General features: G+C 36.7%; 1 protein-coding gene across 5 annotated transcripts in view; it reads left to right on the top strand.

Annotated features, from left to right (window-relative positions):
- Camta (Calmodulin-binding transcription activator) overlaps positions 1-21,684 on the top strand; it is a 176,028-nt gene that overhangs the window by 113,583 nt on the left and 40,761 nt on the right. For all 5 annotated transcript variants that reach the window (XM_074100862.1, XM_074100866.1, XM_074100863.1 and 2 more), the window contains exon 5: positions 9,396-9,531. In XM_074100862.1, the coding sequence (XP_073956963.1) occupies positions 9,396-9,531 (136 nt within the window). The remainder of the gene's footprint in view (positions 1-9,395; positions 9,532-21,684) is intronic.

The following is a 21,684-nucleotide window of genomic DNA, read 5'->3' on the forward strand; positions in this document are numbered from 1 at the left end:
CAATAAAGCCAATTGAAGTATCTGACAACTATATTGAGCGTTCACCATTTGATTTATTACTTCTTTTTACCAGTAACCAGTAAGTGACTACAAAATGTACTAAGTACTGTACATTTTATGTTCAGAATATTTCCTGAAAACAATCAAAAGTATTTTATAAAATACGGTGTACTAAAGAATCTTTATGGTTGTAGCCCCTTAATATTTTTGCACATGGAAAAATTCGTTGTTATGATCAGAATTGATTCCCATGTCGGGGTTTTATGGGAATTCTCCCTATTGTTTTCATATTGAAACCGCTCGGGGTGAGGGCCGTGCTTGCAATCTGTTCATTGAATTATGATTACTTTATTAATATTGGGTCCTAGTGGTGAAGTGCTCGTGATTGGTTTATTCATATTTGTAATAGAGAACGTGAAAATAACCAGCTAAATGCGTGTGCTAGTCATACAGTGAGTTTCGTTAAAATTTAAAAGGAAGAGTAAAAAAAGTTTTACTTTTATTAAAAAAAAAAAATAAATATAAATAGAACTTTAATAAACGTACAATTTCAACACTGAATTAAACAAAAATATTTCTTGTGGTTTTTGCATGAAAATACACTTTCGAAATCTTTCGATCCAGTGAGCTTGGATCTTTTTTCACAAGTCATTCCTAAGAACATTCCGGACAGAGACATGGACGACAAACAAAGTGATCCTGAACAGTTGTTCTCATAAATGAGTTCACCCAAATTTATCTACTTGAGATCATTAGTATAGAGTTTACTATTTCAATCAGCGCCGTCGGGGGCGCATATTTTATTCACTACTAATTTAGCTGTTACAATGGACAGACGAGGGATCTGAATCAATACCAGGGAACTGAAACTGAAGACCTTTGTGAATACCTTTTTTCATCATCATCATCATCATCAGCTGGAAGACGTCCACTGTCTCCCCCTTAGAACGCCACAATGAACGACAACTCGCCACTTGCATCCACCGGTATCCCGCAACTCTCACGATGTCGCCCGCCCACCTGATGGGAGGCCTGCCAACGCTTTGTCTTCCGGTTTGTGGTCGCCACTCGAGGACTTTTCTCCCCCAACGGTTATCTGTTCTTCGAGCGATGTGGCCCGCCCATTGCCTTCTTTTCATCCTAAACCTAAAATCTATGCAAATGCCAAATACCTAGTATAACTCTAATCTAGCAGTTGATATTATCTTCTTCTATTGTATTTTTATAAATAGGTGTCGTATATGTGTGAGTAAATGTTTCTTTATCTCTTTCTCTCAAATTCTGCCAAGTGCGGATTGGTAACTTTAACCACACCTACACTGAAAATATCCTATCACACTTGCCATCAAATTCAACCAAAACTCTCCAACTATTCCCTGAAATTGCAGTTTCAAATAACACAGCTTCACCATTCTCGTCACCTACTGCGCCACTGGCTGTCACCGGTTCGCTAATTGAGAGCGGGTCGATCGACGATTTGCCTTTTTAATTCCGACACCGATCCGGCCCATTCGGCCCACTCGAGTGAGAGCGCTGCTCGTTAGCTGCGCTGTGACAAATTGACATGTTAATTCGAGATCTGTAGTGGGGAAAAAATATTCATAGTTTTTTTCATTGAATTTTTTAGACGATTTACAAATGTGTATCGTTTACTGACATGGGATCTATATAATAATCTGTTGTACCAACAACATTTTCTTGCCAAGATTTTATTTAATATTATTCTTGGCGAGAAAATATTTGATAGCTGATTGCTCTCTTTGCGGCGGTTTCCTAATGAAAATGTTTATCCATGTCACTGTTATCTACATAAATACCTACACTTTACTGCTTTAAAAAAACTGAATGAAAACTAAAAAGGAAAACAAGTCTAGTAGGTAGTCTAGTACTCAGTTAAGTAACTCAAACTTTAGAAGTCGGGACATATTTAAAATCGTGACTAGCTCAAAAATTCCCAGTAATGGCAGAGAATAAATAGTAATGGATCCCGACTTTTTAACTTTAAGTTACTTATTTAACGGAGTATTAGGCTACCTATTCTAGACTTGATTTCCTCTTTCAGCAGCTGAATATTAGCTTTCGTTGACACCATTTTGAAATATTGTATACTCTATGACACCCCGATAGTTTTGACAAATCTAATGATAACTCAGGCTTTTGTTTTGAAAAAATGTCTTTCTGTCAAGTTTTCTTGCGGCGCATTCTTCTTGGCAATGATGGTCTTTCCGAAAGCGCTGGTAGTCCAACAAAGTGACACATAAAACAACCATTTGCAGCCTGTTTGCAAATAAACATTTTGATATTGATTTTGATTTAGATGGGCTTAAAAAAATAGATATACATACACTCGAAATAAACACATGAAAACATACCCTTCTTCGAGCAGCTGCATAGTAACCGTCTCACTGATCACCTTCAGTGACGTAGTTCATGATTGTTTCCTGTTATCCCCCAGACGTTTGACTCCAGAGAATTGCTTGCGCAAGTTTATTCCACTTGGCCACTTTATTCCCTGCGTCGTGCATATCTTATTAATTTCGTGGGCAGGGATTTCCCTTGACGCTGGGACTTTTACTGTGTATTTTTGGGCCTCACAAGATCCTATAATACGATTTATGAGTTACTCAAAAGCTTATCCTCGGTTTTGAAGATATGGTTTAACTTTGTACGAACCGGTGAAATTTTGTGGGGAGGTTGTAGCGGGCAGCGAATAATTTATCGTTTTGAGTTGGCAACGGGTTTTGAATTTAGAATATGTTGATGACATGGTGCTGTGATTATGATATAAATGAACTGTTTGACCTAGTCACGTTACGAGTAAAATTATCCGGGTATGTACATTGTTCTCCTGGAATAATCCATCGCATCATAACAAATTCAGTACCGTAAACTGCTTCAACTTTGCCTTCTGGCCCCAACATTGCCTGATTCCATTTAGAGTCGATAACTTAGCACTCTTATAGGTTTTAAACTTTTATCTACACGGGAATTATTTTTACGGGGGGATAAAAGTTTAAAAACCTAGAAGGGTGCTGGTTATCGACTCCAAATTGAATCAGGCAATGTTGGGGCCAGAGGGCAAAGTTGAAGCAGTTCACGGTAACATTAGAATCGCAAAAACTACAAGCGGTCAGCGACGTTATATTATTAAAAATATTCATGAAAAAGTGTGCATAAAAATGCAGTAGTTTTACACGATATTATTTATTATTCACTAAGTAAAATCAGATAGCTCCTCTAATAGTTTTAATACGACGTTTCCTTAAAGCCCCTCCAATTTATCATGATAATTTAAAATAAAGTATTCCTTACAATCCAAGAACATGCCATAACTTCTAGAACAAGCTTAAACATGCTAACTATCCATTAATTCGCTGTCGCGGCGGTTTAATAACTATGACTTAATTTGAACTGTATGAGCTTGGCACCTGTCACGTGATTAGAAAATGGAAATAGCTGGGTTGGATGGTTTTGCTATAATTACGTGAAGGAAACTAGAGAAACAAATTTGGTTGCTTATTGGAAAAAAACCATGAGAACATTTTAAACACAAAATAGTCGTTTTAGCCCCTTTTTGACAGAGTTTAATCAAATCAATCTACATTGGTGTCAAAAAGCATAAGTTAGGCTATGTACGCATACGCACTAAGCAGCTAACAGCGTAATTTGAGCGCGCCGTCTCTTTCTCAAGCAATACTTTGAAGAGAGACGGCATGCTAAAGCCGCGCGGCTTTTCGTATAGTGCGCTCATGCACTTTCATTTGCAAATCCATCTAAACAAAAAAATCAGTATAACTGCACCGAGTCTTCCGTTCATCTTTGAAAAATCAAACTGATTGACTGACTGAACCTGTTTAAGTTGATAAATCATAAAGTTGTTAACAATACGGTTCTTGTATTAGATTTACTTTTCTTCTTTTAGTTCTATCTCTGTAACAGTTAAACATACGCCACTCAACCTTTTTTTAAGAATTGATTTTGTAAGTACTTCTTCTCGCATCATTTATATATTTTAAGCAGTATCTAGATTAAAACCTATGATGTTGCCTTGTTGCTTTAATTACTAGGTGTTCTTAATTACAGAGATTATGTATTTATCAATCATTAATAGCTGTTTATGGGGTATTAAATTAAAGCCCCAGCTTAGAAGCAGTTATAATTGCTAAACTATTAAGCGACAGTAATTAGTTTGATACAGTCCTAAAATCTTAATTCGGCACTTAGTTTGACACAGTCTTAAAATAAGTCCTAGAATCTTGAGATGATGGTCGTAACAAAATTGAGGCTTTGGAATTTCTTAAACTCAAATAGCCAATTCAAATAACCCTACTACAAAACCACTTCAATGAAAAAAAAAACAACTCGCAAACTTTCAGCTTCGAAAAGGCACTTTTTGCCACATCACAAAAAACCTAATGAACTTTTCAAATCATTTTGATTTCTGCACCGCATCGCATGTTCGAGTAATTATTCCGAATATCAGCATGGTGGTGTCAGGCGATTGCCGATTCTAATGCGATTCCATGCACTTTGGCTCAAGGTATGAACTTGTGAAAAAATGCATTAAAGAGCAATTAGTAAAAGAATTTGTTCTTAACGAAAAAGCCAAACAACATCTAGATTCGATTTGATAAGTCAAATCTAGCCACCTGTGACCATTTGATTATTTTAGAAAATATTTAACTGACAATGTGATTTAATAGTGTAGGTAAGTTCCATTAATATTTAAAAAAATAGTTAACCAAAACGTATGATAGTAAGATTTCATGTTAATTAATATCAACTTCCCATCAAAAGTGGGTCAACTCAAAATAATGTATCATTTTAATTTAGACCTAATTTAAATTCTAGAACGTCTACCTACTTTTAAATAGTGCATTATTTTGAGTTGAACCACTGTCGATCTGGGAGTGCGATATGTCTGTTTGCGAGTTGATCATTAAAGACATTTTGACATGGTTTTTCTCTCATTCCACCAGCGCTTTTGAATATGCAATGAACAAAAAAGTATTTAGGTAATCTTATTGTAGAGTTGACATTAAACAAACAAGAAAATATAAATTAAAAATAAATTATTCGTAAGATACAATTCTGATTGTTGGAAATACTTTCTTCGTAAGCGTATTCTATAATATTCGACTTAAGTGATCTTCCTGAGTTTTTAGAACGAAAAACAATCGTTACAATCATTAAGCCTTTAAACAAAAGAAGTTGTCGGAACATTACCAGGTTATTTATCGCACAAAATATACCGCATTTTACTTTGCCATTAACTAATTAAGATTAGTTCAACTCTATAATAATAACTGTTATGTACAACACTGCCGTGCCATTGTAGCTATTAAAATCGTTTGGACCATACTGAAAACATTTGACTAGTTTCATGTCCCGTTCACATAACTCTTTTACTTTCGATTGAGATATTTATTTACTATTTTACAAGTTCGGTACGCTGGTGTTTATCGTTCCGCTTTGGATGTAATTTCAACAATAAATTCAACGGAATGTAGGTGAAATTATCGTTGGGCCTGATTTACGGTTGTGTTTGTCATGCGACGGATTTCGTGAATATGCAATCGTGCAGCTACTTCAAGAAAGTTTTCGCTTTAGTTTTCGTCCTCATTAGTCGGAGTGGAGTTCGATTTTTGCTTCCTACACTTTACACTCGACTCTTCTAATGGATTGCTTTTTAAAGCCGGCACTTCATCTTTCATGCAAATACTAATCCTTAAAACTTTAACCTAAAATCTTCTGTAAGGTACCGTTACAAAGTTATTAAAATTTATTTATTTAGAGGTATAACCCAATGAAAATGTACAGCATAAAACTATGATAAATAACGATTTATTCGCAAACGACGTAGACGAAGCAACTATTTAGTCCGGAACCATAAACATTCGCACGAACGTCGCACCTAATGAGGCGAAAGCAAAAACGGCGATATTCAAATATACCGAATATATTAACTTAATAATAAACAAGAATAGTGCCCGAATATTCGCGTACACATTTAAATTAAGCTCGGGGAGGACAATAAAATTAAATTACGCGAACGGCGGGGACATGGCAAAGCAGGAATTACGAGAGGCACTGCTTTTTAATCTCCGTGCTGTAGACAAATAGGCCCCTATAAAGAGGGCTCCGGCCGCAGGCGATTTGTCACGTAAACGAGCCTCGGCCTCTGATTTACCTAATAATTTTTCGCCAACTCTTTATGACGGAGCACACGATGTTTTCGGAATTTCCAACGCGGTTTTACTAGGCGATTAGTGAGAGGATTTGTGGTTATTAAAGTTTAATGCTTATTCTGTCCCAAAATAATAAATGTAAATGCGAAACGGGCTTTTTAGTTTGAATTCTTTGATGTTGAAAATTTTGACAAAAAAGAGCATCAAATTTGTCACCAAGATTCCTACACTAGAATGTATTAGCCAAATGGCCAATACAGACTGATGGAGAAGGATAGTGAAGGCGGCAACCACAGTGATGGGCGACCACTTTGACCACACCACCACTCAGTCAAGAGTGTCCGATTTAGAAGGAAGACTTTTGGGAGAACTTACAAAACACATAAGTGACGTAAGGGCTAATCAAATAATCAATATTAGTTTTAAATAATTCACAGTTAGAATAGGCATATTTTTTACGACATATAGACCGTATTTACCATTAATGAGCTCCCAAAATTAAAAAGTATTAAAGGTAATCAAGATTTACACAGAGAAATTATATCTTATGTGTCCTTATGTATATTTTAAATTTTATGAATGTTTGTTGGTGTAGTTTATTAGTTTAGTATTTGTACTACTAGTAAATGCGATAAGTACCAAAGTTTAAGGTCTGTAAGTTTAATTGAAGCTAACATTTAGTCTGGTTGAGTTAGTTGGGACTGCACTGAATTTAACTGGATGCATAGATCCTGGATATTAAATGACATAATGACATTATATGGTGTAATAAAAACATATAACTAAATTTTTTCATTGAGCTTAGTTCAACATGGTTCGGTCTAATTCGTGGTCTTTCCTTTAGGAACACACGTCACGACGGCTGCTGGTTGGATTAAAGTTAAATGATTATTATTAGATCTCTATTATTCAATCCACTCTGAGCCCGGGTCGGATCTACGGCCCAAAATAATGTCTTTTTCTAGAATATACCTTATGCGATTTGGCTGCTGTTATTTCTAATATAGAAATGAATTGCTATTAATAATAAATTCATGAAATATAATACTTTAATTTTAGAATCACTGAGTCGAATATGACTTTTTTGATGGCGCCATAAAATTGTATTGCGTTAATAATCGTAAAATATTGTAATCAACCATTCTATAATCTGGAAAAGGGCCCGACTGTACGAAAAGATAAAAGCTTTATCAAGTTAGAGTTCATTTATTTTGACTAATCTTTGTTTTAGCTTGTTAAATGAGATACCGTAAACCGAGGTGACTATAATCTGCTGGGGCGACTTCAAACCTTAGTTTAACAACAAAATCATACATTTTTATTCGCGTTTGCAACTCCCAGTCTATGTCTTGTCTTCTTTTAAAGTACATGTTAAGTATTCACTTTACGTAGATAATTATAGATTTTAAAGCATTTTGAAAACTATCTAACTATCAAAATCACTCTAGTTTGCAGTGCAGACATTAGAAGTTTTTTCAACGGAATTTTGATTATTGCATTGTCACAAAATATAATATTTATTGCTCTATTATAAAAAACATGTGGCTAAAAATTGAATCGCCAGATTGGTTTACATTGATATTCACAAGTCTAAGCGAAAAAGTCAGTCAAAGTCAAGTGAAAAAAAAGTTATAACGTTTTTAACTTTTGCAATATATCCCAGTCATTAATCACCCGGAACTTACTCATGTCATGACTATTGCTAACGAGTAGACTCGTAGTCGTGAGGTTGACGTAAATTTACCAATATAAATGATAGTGATTAAGTACTAGGTTATATAAAAAAATGTTATTAATTACTGGCACTTGAGGTATCCCATCTTAGACCTCAAGGTTGGCAACGCATCTGCAATCCCCCTGGTGTTGCAGGTGTCTATGGGCGGTGGTGATCTCCTACCATCAGGAGACCTACTTTCTCGTTTGTCAAATAAAAAATATATATTTTCAACTGCAACAATTTACAGCGCGTAATTTTTATTTATTTTTATTTTTACGTAATCTATGATTACAATAAAATTATCTTCTTAAAAAGAAAATAGAAACATACGAATTCCAAGCAACACATTGCAAACAGCTAAAATCTAAATGTCCGTACAACAGTATCCATCACGACTATCTGTTGGCACTCCAATCGCTGACGCAGGTTGAAATGCAAAAAGGCAACTAACATACATCGCTCAGATTTATCACTTCAATTCGCGATTTATTTGTTCAAATGCTGACGGCCATGCTTTTCTGGCAGTGACGTCACGGGATATATTGTCCTTTATATTATAAATTCGTGAGAGTAGCGGGAAACCGGTGGATGCAAGTGGCAAGTTGTCGTTCATTGTGGCGTTCTAAGGGGGAGGCCTTTGTCCAGCAGTGGACGTCTTCGGGCTGATGATAATGATGATGATGATGATGATGAATTGACATGAGCTAGTGTATTGAAGTATTGGGATTTAGTTGCTGAAGACCACAATTATATAAAGTGATACGGTTCTTGGATGCAAAAAGGATAGTAAAACTATAGTAAATCAGAAACTGGGACTGGTGGTGGATTGTGTGTGAAGTTGTCCGAAAAAAAAACATTTTCATTCGACGTTAGTGAATAAACTTAACTTCGAAGTCTGTTGGCCCTGTTTGCAACCTTTTTAACTTGCTCCAAGTTAAAAAGAAACCCATGTTTTGTTTATTTATACCAGTCTGACCTCAAAACCAGCACAGAAATACTTTTTCTACATTATTCAACCCCATTACCCAAGTGTCCTGGTTATAAAATCCTTCTTAGTTACAAGCGAATATGATAATTCAACTTGTGACTCTCACTAACTCTCGAATACCCCTTTCCACGGCGTTGGATTCTGGAGTATAACTTGAAGGGGCATGGTTGATTTTAGGGTATGCGGGTTACGTGAGATACGAGGTCTTGAGAGTTGGTTTTGGGTCGTAAACTTCCGAAGTTAATGCGGATATTTTACAACTTTGCAATAAAGTTGGCCCGGGTACGATTTCTATAATAATTCAAATGATTTGGGCCGATTCGTCCTTTTATGGGGACGAAAACTTGCTGAAAGATGGATTGGATATCAATAATTATGCGGGATTCTGGGATGTGAATGTATTATTCGAGGAAATTTACTAAGAATCCAAAAGTTACGCCATGGTAATAATTAAGAAATTCTCTGGCATTAGCTTGTAACTGTTCTCTTCTCTTGTACTCAGGCCAAAAAGCGGCTCAATGCTGCTATACAGCCGCAAGAAAGTCCGCTACAGACGCGACGGCTACTGCTGGAAGAAGCGGAAAGATGGCAAGACCACCAGGGAAGACCACATGAAACTGAAGGTCCAGGGGACTGAGGTAAGTTACAAGTAAAGATCTTCTAATACTCATTTATGGGAGTAGAATTGAACCTTGCATTAACAAGTAAAGCCCTAGGTATCATCAGAGGCACCTCGTATGAGACACAGCTCAAATTGGAGTCGCATAGGGTCGTTCGTAAGCGGTTGCGATCTGAGGGGCTACTACGAAACTTGCAAATCGAAGTTCGTATCGCACCGTCCCTTTCACTCGCGTATTAAATGACATAAGCGTCAGTGGGACGGCAACATACGAAGTTTTAGTTTTGCACTTCGTGGTATAGGGCCAGATTCATGATCTCTTTCCAGTTACCTTTGTCTAATACCGTCTGATGGAAATAAATTGAACCCACTGCATATTTTCACTTCACATATCTCGTACTGTTTAAAAAAAATTGAAACGTATTCCAATAAAAAACTGGCTGAAACTACCGTAAAAGTTCCCTCCGAATCGTTAAAGACCGACTAAACGTTGCCACCGTGACATTTAAGACTGGCAGCTTGACAAGAGCTAGACAGCACTGAAAGCGAAATCAGGAAAAGCGAAATTTCTAAAACGAAATTGCTTTAAGCATCAGGCTAACTGGCGTATGCGGTTGAACAGTGCTTGAATGTAATATGTACGTAAGGTATTGCGGAAAATAGACTTGAGGGTCTATTGCGTAACATTTCTGTTTTCGATAAGATCTTTATGATTGATATTTGATTATAATTTTTAGGGTTCCTAGACTTCGCTGTCGGTCCGTCCGTCTGTCACCAGGCTGCATCTCATGAACCGTGATAGTTAGACAGTTAAAATTTTCACAGATTATGTATAAATGTGGGGGCTAAAACAACAAATACTAAAAATATAATAAAGTAAATATTAAAGGGGGGCTGCCATACAACAGACGTGATTTTTTTGCCGTTTCTGCTGATGTCTAATGAATGTTGTATAGATGGTACGGAACCCTTCGTGCGCGAGTCCGTCTCGCACTTGGCTGGTTTTTTATTTTTATTTGGATGTGTCTATAAAATGCCAATTTTTCCAGTACAGAGACATTAAAAATGCAAAATAAAATTATACTAAAATACAAAATAATAAAAAAAATACAGTCATAATTTAGAAGTTCAGATAAATCACTCTAAATACAGCTTATATTAAATAATGAACTTAAAAGCTTCTGTTAATTATGTTTCATTGAAAAGCAAAAGAAACACCATCCATCACTAGGTAATCTTAGTATTAAAGTTTGTCTTAAACAATTCCACGCTAGCTGTGTTAGCAAAATAAATGACTTTCCAACTTCCACATCGATCTGGTTTATAAAAGCCACTGGGCCAAGTTTTGGCTTCACATGGTGCAGAATTTTATTAAATACAATACGTCAATAAGCAAAGCTTGCATTCTGGCTCCTTTCCAAAAGAGAACTTAAAGATACGGCGATAAATAGCACAATACGCTTCTTGATAACTGTATAATTTATATTATGTTTTCTAGATTTTACATAAGTGTTCTAGATTTGTATGGAAGTAAATAGGTCATACCATGCCATGCCATACTTGCTTGGTCATGCGTACGTCCAGCAGTGGTCCTCACTGAAAGTCAGCTTCAGGTCCTCATTGAAAATCAGCGTCACGGCTTGCCGTGGCATTATGCTGTGGGGACCTGTTTAGAGTCATGCCATGTATGTCTTGTATCTGTTCTTTGTTTGTTTTTATGGCGTTAAGTAAATGTAGTTTCTTACTTACTTTTCTTTCTTTCTTTCTTTTCTTTCTTTCGGCTGACTTGATGAAATAGATCATACTATTCATTTCAATTAGTGGTTTTGGTCTTAATAATACGAACGAAGTAACAAATATGTTTTTGAAGTATGAACAAACACAAATCACACAAACCTAACCACACTATGCTGACGCGTTTCGAACTCAACCAGAGTTCATCATCAGAGCAACACAACTGTACACTATGCTACCAGATGTTGGACTAGGGTCTAACTAGGGTCTTAATTCGACTATCAGATTAAATAATCAAAGCGAGCGAAGTCGCGGATGAAGACTCAGTAGCTCATAAAACTAAATGTTTTAAAGCAGATTAATTAATAAACAAAATTACGTGTATTGTGTACACGTAAATTCGTTAGGGTAGGCCGTGGTAGATCTGAATGCGCGCCATCTAGTGTTTCGCCTCGACATTAGGCGCTTGGAGTTCTGCCAGCGGGTGGAAGGCACAGGCGTGAGCGGGAATCGAGTATAAGTTTGGGATTGTGAATATAAATTGCAAGCAATTTCAAGAACCATACCTACTTTGAAATGGACGGATGACCTGATTAAAGCCGTGGGTTCACGGTGGATGCGGGCCGCTTTCAACCGAATATAACACGAGGTATATGGGGGAGGTATATGTCCAACAATGGATGTCTTACGGCTGATATGATTATGATACTTTGAAGTAAACGAATAAAACACAAATCTTACGTAAGTAATTAGTATCTTAATTCAGTTTTAATTTGATTTGATTGGCATCAAACATTTATTGACTATTATTTTTTTCAATATGTAATTATTACAGAATGGGTTTATTAAATATGAGCTTACGTTTGATACCCATAGTAAAATTATTGTTTAAAGTAAAAAAAACCCTTCTAAATATTTTTTTTATGGATGCCATTTTGAAACACTGTCGTTTCAACAGTTTTAACGAATCTAATGATAAGTGTGCCATATGTTGAAAATCTTTAAGCCACTGCGCTGCGGAGACATACATACACGCGTTCGAAAACATAACCGTACTTCGGGTAATGAGGCAAAAAAAAACACCCACAGGAGACCCACTTGCTCGTTTGCCATTCAGTTGAATAAAAAAAAACACAAATAAAAAATATTTAATAATGAAGCAACTTATCCCAAAAACTTGACAAATTCCAGCGGGATTGGAACGAAGTTTCCAAAAATCGCTAGGAGTTTAACAAAGCATTCGTTTCTAATGACAAAACAGCCGCTCCACTGCCTAAAATCTTTAGCGTGTCGCCGAACACTTTGTATGGAGCGAACTTTCTGTACTTTATCTACTTTATGCAACGAATAATGACCTTGCCAACTTGTTCGTAAGTTAAATTATTACTCGTGACAGGGGAACTCCGCCGAAGCCTTCGCTGAGCATAAGTTAGCTTAGTTACCAAGTTAGTGTTTATCACGAAATTATTCTTAGTTAGGTATACACTGTGTCATAATAATCGTGAGTATTTCTGAAGACAATCGGGCAAGTCTTATTTAATCATTCTGTAAACGTCCTCTGTTGGACTTAAGCCTCCCCCATAGACCTCCAGTTGTTTCGGTTGGCAGCGGCCTGCATCCACCGTGAACCCGCGGCTTTAACCAGGTCATCTGTTCATCTCGTTGGTGGACTTCCTACGCTGCGCTTGCCCCGAGGTCTCCATTTAAGAACTTTTCGGCCCCAACGGCCACCCGTTCTCCGTGCTATTTGGGCTGCCATTTGCTCTTTTAACAAGTTAATTCCCTTCGCTATGTCGGTGACCCTCGTTCTTCTACGTATCTCCTCATTTCTGATTCAGTCCCGTAGAGAAACCTCGAGTTTAGATTAGGGGTGTCCACTTTGAAAAAACATCGGTGTTTTTTTTCGATTCGATAAATCGGAACTGTACATCGATGCATTTCGATGTACTTATTGGATGAAAACGTCGATGTTTTGTAAACATCGAGTACTTCTTCTAACATTATATTACAGAGCTGTAGTCATGGGAAAAGTCGTACATCTCAAAACAGATATTTTTTTTAGTGAAAATTTTCGTATATGACGGTTATGAAAAGAACCCAAACCATTAGGTATTTTATTAAAGTTTAGATTTTAATCTTTCATAAAATAATAGATCTAACTCCTTTCATAATCTGTAATTAAATTACATACAAAACCATTCACTTTGAAAAGATTACCTGTTTTGAGATGTACATTTTACAAATTTTAGTGGTCAAACTTGAGTTTTTCTGAAATTAACTGGTTATCATCGATTCGATAAAACATCGATACAACGAGTATATCGATAGCTTTTCAAAACATCGGATCGATTCGATGTATCGCATTGCAAACATCGATGTTTTCGATGCATCGATGTATATCGAATATCCCTAGTTTAGCTTCGGGATGATGATGATTTGAAGGGTGACCAATGGAACCCTATTAATGTCACTATACACTAAATACTGCTATTAATTTAGCTTCACTTAACATTGCTGGCCCGCCATTGGGTGTTGGAAGAGGTTAAATTCCACATACCTAATTTAAACTGGCTTACAAAATGTAATGGGATTTGGTTGATAAACGCGTAGAGGAGAACATACAGAAATCCGCCGGATATCCACTGGACGTCCACTAGAAAAACGAAAGCGTTTTTGCCTGAGCTACAATGGAGACGGTTCGCTCGCGCTTCACACTCACCTGAGCAATACATATACCTAAATATACAAGGAAAATTTTACGTTGTTGAAAACAAATTACACCTACACATTTCACAACTGGATGACTTCATATTATGTCCTCAACTCACTGAATGTTGAAAAGTTATGGAACACATCAACGATTTTGCTTGCTCACTTGAGTAGAATTAATTTAAATTAAGTAAATGATGTTATTTTGATATGAAATTTTCATAATGTTAGAAACGTTCGTGATTTTCACTCATTATTATTACCACATTGTTAAAAAATGTTGGACATAGGCCTACCGCATGGACCTCTAATTGCTCGGTTGGAAGCGGCATGTATCGATCCACCGTGAACCTGCGGCTTCAACCGGCTAACTAACTGATCTTTAAACGACGACCGTTTGACAGAAGGTGTCATAGATTATCTTGTCAATGTGTAAAACATATTTCAGTTCCGCTGCCGCTCCTATCTCGCACCACCAACTCTGTCACTTGTTTATAGCCGCAAAAGCCGGCTGGGATGTAAAGTGTACCCACAATAAGATTACTCCCTGAAGATTATTCCCGCCAGATGAGAAACTGGAATTTATAACAATTAACTGGTACGTTTTAACTTCTTGGCTGAGACTTTTTGAGTGCCGGCGGCTTTGGTTCAGCAGGGCTACTACGAAACACGAAACTCGAAGTTCGTGTCATGCGGTCCCTCTGACACTTATACTATTTAATACGAGAGCGAGAGGGATCGCACGACACGAACTTCGAGTTTCGAGTTTCGTAGTAGCCCTGCAGGCTGTACATACGAGGCCGTGCTGAACGGTTTCAGAATAGGACAGATCTCGTCCAGTAGGTGTCATAAGACTACTAAAGGCCCTGACGTGTGAAAGGGTGATGGTGAGCACGCTCTTTTTTTAACCCCCGACGCAGATAAAGGGGTGTTATAAGTAACATGATTGCTCGACTATAGGTTAGGTTAGGTTAGTATTGTGTCAAGGTGCGAAGCGCCTTAGCGGAGCTCCGTCAACTTCGCCTCAGAGTCGTTAAATTCATATTTGTTTTCCATACATGAAATTAGGGGTAACAATATTCGAAATAACAATTTTATACCTATAATACATTCGACAAAACAATGTTATATCATAGAAATGAAAACAAACAATTTTTCGACCAAAAAATATAAGGAATATCATGTATTTAAGTATGTATTTATCTATATAAGTATGTTTATCCATTGCGTAGTATCCATAGTACAAGCTTTGCTTAGTTTGGGATGAAGGTCAATTGGTGTGAAGCGTGTGATACTTATTTTTAATTTCGACCAAACAATATTCAGACATTTCAATCATTCGACAAAACGTTGTTATGCAACAAAATATGTTACGAAATTTTTTTATGCAAAACAATTTTAGATCAGTCGATATAGACCCATTGGCTTCAAAGTTATAACACCTCTCTTTGTGCGTCGGGGGTTAAGAAGTATGAACATTCTATAGTCGAAAATACTGATTTAAAAAAAAAGTATTTAACGCATTAAAGTTACTTCGGTCCCTTTGCGTACGGTACCCTAAAAATAAAGCCAAACAACAAAATTAGCATTACGTTAAGTTCAACTGAAACTTCACTTGCTTGCTGTAAATAATTAACATAGTGGCGTGCCTAAATAGGCTCTTATTACAACGCGTTAAAATCTAAATTGCAACGTGGATGTGTTTGAACCCTGCATGCGATTTTAGGATTAAGAACTACTTGGAAGGACGGCTAGCATTTAATGTTTATTACATTTGAGTCAATGTCAGTAATGCATAATTTTAATTCTCGTTTAAATTATAAAGAAATTTTGATATTTATAAGTAGGCCAATGCGAGCACACTTTGGTTATTAGCATTTAATACAGAGGTCGTATTCCCTAACGTTTCTAATGCTCGCGATAGCAATCATATGACAGATTTCGCATACAAAATCTGTCATTTGATTGCTATAGCGATCGTCAGAAACATTAGGCAATAGGGCCTTTGCTATACCTTCGTAAGTCAATCGCTTGCCAATCGCGATGTGACTTCTTTGAAATAATAAAAAAAAAAAAAAAAGCCTTTATTACTCCCTGTCTCCTATTGTTAGTATGATTAGTTTCATTTATTTTGTTTATTTTCTTCTGAGACTTGGGCCCCTTTTTGAGTGAAGGCCTCCTCCATCTTCTTCCACAGCTCTCTGTCTTGTCTCTGTGTTCTTTGAAATATGCTTTTATAAATTAAGCAAGAGCTTACTATTATTAGCGAAAAAGACAAGTTCGGGGTTTCTCTACGAGGTCGAATCAGTAATGAAGAGATACGTAGAAGAACAAGGATCACAATTATAGTCGGGTGAATTAGCTCGTTGAAGTGGTAATGAGTGGGCAGCATGAAAAATAGATAGCCGTTGGGCCGAGAAGTTCTTGAATGGAGACCGTGGATTGACAAGCAAAGCGTAGGACTTCCACCAATGAGATGGATGTATGTCATCGTCAATGCCGCGGGAGTTGTTGCATGTCGCTTCCAATCGAAGTAATACAAAAGCAATACAACATATACCCCCGATATGGGAGAATTCTATGTCGAACAGTGGTCGTCCTACGGCTGATTAATGATGATGATGATGATTATTATTACAACTACATAAATAACAAATAAAAATTTCATGACGATCGGATGGCCAAGGTTAGAGAACCTGACTATGAAGCTTGAGGTCCTGGGTTCGATTCCCGGCCGGGCCAGATATTTGTATGAATAATACGAATGTTTTTCTCGGGTCTTGGATGTTTAATCTATCTAATATTTTTAAACGAGCAATATATATATATATATAATGAAATTTGGTATGTATGGGTTTTCGGGGATGAAAAATCGATCTAACTTGGTCTTATCTCTGGGAAAACGATTGTTACTGAGTTTTAGCCCGAGCAAAGCTCGGTCGCCCAGGTACTATGTATATAATGTTTATCCGTTGCCTAGTATCCATAGTACAAGCTTTGCTTAGTTTGACACTAGGTTAATTGGTGTCATGTGTCCCATGATATTTATTTATTATTATTAAATATATTTCGTTAAAACAAAAATTTCGCACATGAATTACGAATAACTAAAGTTTGTCAGAGTTCGAACTAAAGATCCTATACTTGAGATGACATAAGTCAAACCACATACGTAAGCAGAACATAGCAAGTTAAACGAAAGCTTCTAAAAATCATAACGTTGCATTCTACCACTTGAAAATACCCAATATTATTTAAATAGAAACACGTACACAGAAATCAGATTTCCTCGACTCGACAGAGTTGTAACCATCCCCGATAACACTGGAGTAGCGGAAGCACTTCTGCAGAGTCTGTCTCACAACCATTTGTTTTGGGCAGAATGATAGTTAATGTTGGCATTGCGCCAGTGCACCTTCTGTTACGCAAGCACTTCTGTTGCATCGACGGATTTTTGCTATAACAATTGGATGGGAATTTTGTGATTCTTAATATTATTTCGATGTGTTTGAGTAATAAAAGTTCGGACTTACCCACTCGTACGTACAGAAAAAATACAAGCTCATTAGCGAAATGTATATTTTCTCTGTTCTGATAGATATGCTTTTTGAAATGATAGATAAGGACAAACGTACCTATATTGTCCCGGCCGGGGCAGATATTTGTGTGAATAACACGAATGTTTGTTCTCGGGTCTTGGATGTTTAATATGTGTTTAAGTATGTATTTATCTATATAAGTATGTTTATCCGTTACCTAGTATCCATAGTACAAGCTTTGCTTAGTTTGGGACTAGGTGAATTGGTGTCAAGTGTCCCATGATATTTGTTTATATTTATTTATTTATTGAATAACATAAGTGTTACAACATGGTTTACGTTCCTTTCTTTCTTTCTTCTATATCCGAGTTGCCTGATGAAAATATTCCCTCCACGCTACTGACATTCACGTCACAGCGTACATGGTGTTGATCGACGTCGGCCATAACTCAGCGAAACGGCGGCGGCAACGTGATGTGAAGCGATTTGACTAATTCCTTCAATGGGTAACAACTTTGAACATGAAACTACCGTGAGACTCACGCATATTAAATATAATGACCCGGATAACTCACGTCTTAAATCGAGTTTAGGTGCGCGTGTTGCAGCAACCGCTGAGTCGCGTTGCTCCGAAGACGAAGGGCTACGGATTAGCCCGAAACATGTCGAGCTAAACTCGATTTAAGACGTGAGTTATCCGGGTCATTATATTTAATATGGGTAACAACTTATCGGCATTGGTTAATGGGTACCCGTTTATAAGACTTTAAAGACTTTATATTTCAAAAATCACACCTCTAAAAACAATGACAATTGCATTTTTTCTAAAAATTATTCTTTACGTTTTCCCGACACACTGTCCTGTGTCTTGATTAAGTTTTTAATTATTGTAGTAACAGAAACGCGTCGTAAAAGTTCTCATTTCCCCTATTTTTATGATAAAATAGAAGAAATTTCGGAAACTACCACCATTCCATATCCAATCAGCTAATACATAAGCAAAGCACATTACCGTAGCGACTTCTCGTAAAAGACGTTCGTTCGGCGTTCCCCTTACGGCCGGGCTCGACTACAAGCGACCAACGAGCGATTTTCTAAAGTCGAATCTATCGCTATCGTCAGAACAGAGAACTACTTCAGTGGGTACATCTGATATGGTGGTAGCCTGAGGGCTTGTGTCGTCTCTTTGTCTCACACATGTACGCACTGTACATTGAAATTGCTCTTGGTCACATCGCATGATTGCGTAATAGTCAATTTGTATTTTAGTAAAATTGTGACGTTAAGCAAATAGCACCCTGGGCGGTCGAGATTTGCTCGGACTTCTTTCAACACTAAACATACCTACAAGCATTCATCGTTTAAGGGGATCCCATGCCCCAATGACCTTCGATCTGAATTCCTTAGTTTTCTAATGTTTTTTGTAGCTTATTATATTAACAACAACGGCTTTAAGCAATATAGTATCCCATATTTACTTCAAAGATCATTGTTTTCGAGATATTTGGTATCAAAGTTGAACAGTTTTAGGTCAAAAAACTGGTTTTCTGGCCCTAACTTTTGTGTTAATTAGTTTCAAATGAAAACCTCGACCAGTTTTTAGAGACGTCAAAGACGAACCCAAAAATATAGATTTCGTATATGTTAGATCTTTCACATCAATAGAGATACGAAATAAGTATTTTTTTCAGACAATGTTTATAAAAATCATACAAAATTAAGTATTCATTTATTTTAAATCCGGTAGACAAAAATGGAGATAAAATATTGGAGAACCGATAGCCGTTTGACTTATAATTCTATCTGTAGTGCAAAAGTAGGAGATACGATTAAAAACTTGTCAAAAATCGATGAAAACCTCGGGCAGCCAATTAATGAAATTAGTCATCGAAATTGTTAGAGTCAGTTTCGATATCCACTAAATAAACAAATTTTAATAGATGTACAAGATTTGCTCGTTTAAATTTATAAGTTTAGTATTTTTGATTACATCATCATGTTAACAGTTTATTTTGACGCTCGAATCGTACGCGCGAGGGATGGCCAATTAGAACCGCGTCTTACACTGTCCAAGTAGTATCGTTATAATTTATAGTACATTACGTGCGTTGTCAATTACCTGCTCTCCCATGAGCATCTCCATGAAGCAATGGACATAATACGTATAATTCCCTCGCCGCATCGCTGGTCGCGCTTGGTGGCGGATTGCTGTAAAGGACGCATGTGATGGAAGTCAGCGGGTGGGCTATTAGCACTGGTAAATATTTGATTTTCGGTCAAATGGACCGATAACGATGTAAGGGTGGTGAGATACTCTGTCCATATTAACAGTACTATTATGAAATAGAAACGTCACATGTGATAAAAACGCGAGACGCTTATGTTTCTCAAAAGGTATAGATTTATTTTCTTTGATCAGTGTGTAACGACGAAAATTTCATTCATGGATACACAATAAATATGTATATTGCGGTAATATCATTGGACAAATTGAATTAAAGAAGTCTCAAACTGAGCACATCTTGTACTAGGGTACCAGGCAACAAATAAACACAGTTATTTATAAATATTGTACCGTTTTTGTCAAACTTAAAACCTTCAATTGCTAAAGGTGGCTCCGAAGCGGTAACGTTTCGTGTACTCTGAATATCCCATTTGGGAATACAGGCGTGATGTTTGTGTGTGTGTGTGTATATATATAAATAGTTCCCGCGGGCGCGCGATGACAGAATTCTTCACAGATGAAATCGAAAGCAATAGCGACTAGTAAATACTTAAATCGCTTGTGCTTGTGCTTTGTCCACGCGAATGATCGGATATGCTGCCCCCCAAACCCCACTGCAAAGCCGGTTATTGGCCGGAATGGCCGCGAGAATACGACCCGGCGGCGTGGTCACCCCATTTAGACCTGAGTGCTCGTTTCGATTAAGCTAGGCCAACTATACTTGGATCACTTTAATCAATACGGTGCTAATTTTTTTTGTAATTTGAAATGTTAATGTTGTAGAAAAATACAATAACACATAAAAGCACATAGAAGTTCTCGAATGGAGACCGCGAATCCGCAAGCGCAGAGTAAATCCACCAACGAGATGAACGGGGTTAAAGCCACGGGTTCATGTTGAAGGCAGGCCACTTCCAACCAAAGCAACTGGAGGTCTATGGACTTTGACATTTCTGAAAAGTCTGTAACGATTTTGACAAAAGTAAAATTTTCTAAAATTTTGAATTGTGATTGAATAAAATTTTAATGTCTTATACATTACATTGGTCGATATTCAAAGTGATCGGTGGTCAAACTTCGATTTTAAAAATATGCAGACGTCTTAATTGATAACGATTGGCCATTCGTCAGTATGAAAGTTTTGCTTCAAAAAATATTGAAAGCAATTACCTTAAAAATTGTACACTATACTTGTAACGTAAATTCGACACGCCATACTGAGTTTTATTTATTGAATCAGCTTCACACCTGCGAAGCGTTCTCGCCTTAAGTCTCCACATACGTCAGACGTAATGGCTGGGAAGAAATGGAATGTGAAGCTTCTTAAAAAGGTCAGAGTATTGCTTTGCTAAGATTACTGTAGACTGAAATAGGTTCTTTGAAACCATCAATAAACTGACAACTTTAATGAGCTGTTAGAATGTGTTTACCGTAAAGTTTTTTGTGGTAACAGTGAGGCAACTTCATTGACGATTCAATTGTTTCAAAGATACTAAAAATATATATTTATTTTTTTTAATTAAATGATTAGTTTATTCGACCTGAGTCTTGAAATTATTATTATTTTAAGATAGCGGGTGAGCAAAGTATAATCGTTTCAGTTCATTGATATGGACCTCCGCAAAGTAACGCCTGATTCAATAAATTATTGGTTAACATAATATTGACACCAATTTGAATCAGATAAATTTAAATGTAAGAAAATTGGTATGCCAAATCCCTGGAGTTTAAGAGTTGTTGTCTTTAATAACATTAATCGGCTATAAATTGAAACATTATTTATTTTGTTGTGTAGTTTACAAACAATAGTTAAGTTGAATTAGACACCGTATTAAAATTTGATCAGTAACATGTATATGTCTGATTTATTCATTAAAACTTATCTTAGCTTTTTGACTTAGTGCCTAACGAGGGTGCAATCGTAATAGCAAATACGATTTCTATTTAATTATAACATATGGTATGA

The sequence above is a fragment of the Choristoneura fumiferana genome, chromosome 17 (genome assembly GCF_025370935.1).
Source record: "Choristoneura fumiferana chromosome 17, NRCan_CFum_1, whole genome shotgun sequence".
Taxonomy (NCBI): Eukaryota; Metazoa; Arthropoda; class Insecta; order Lepidoptera; family Tortricidae; genus Choristoneura; species Choristoneura fumiferana.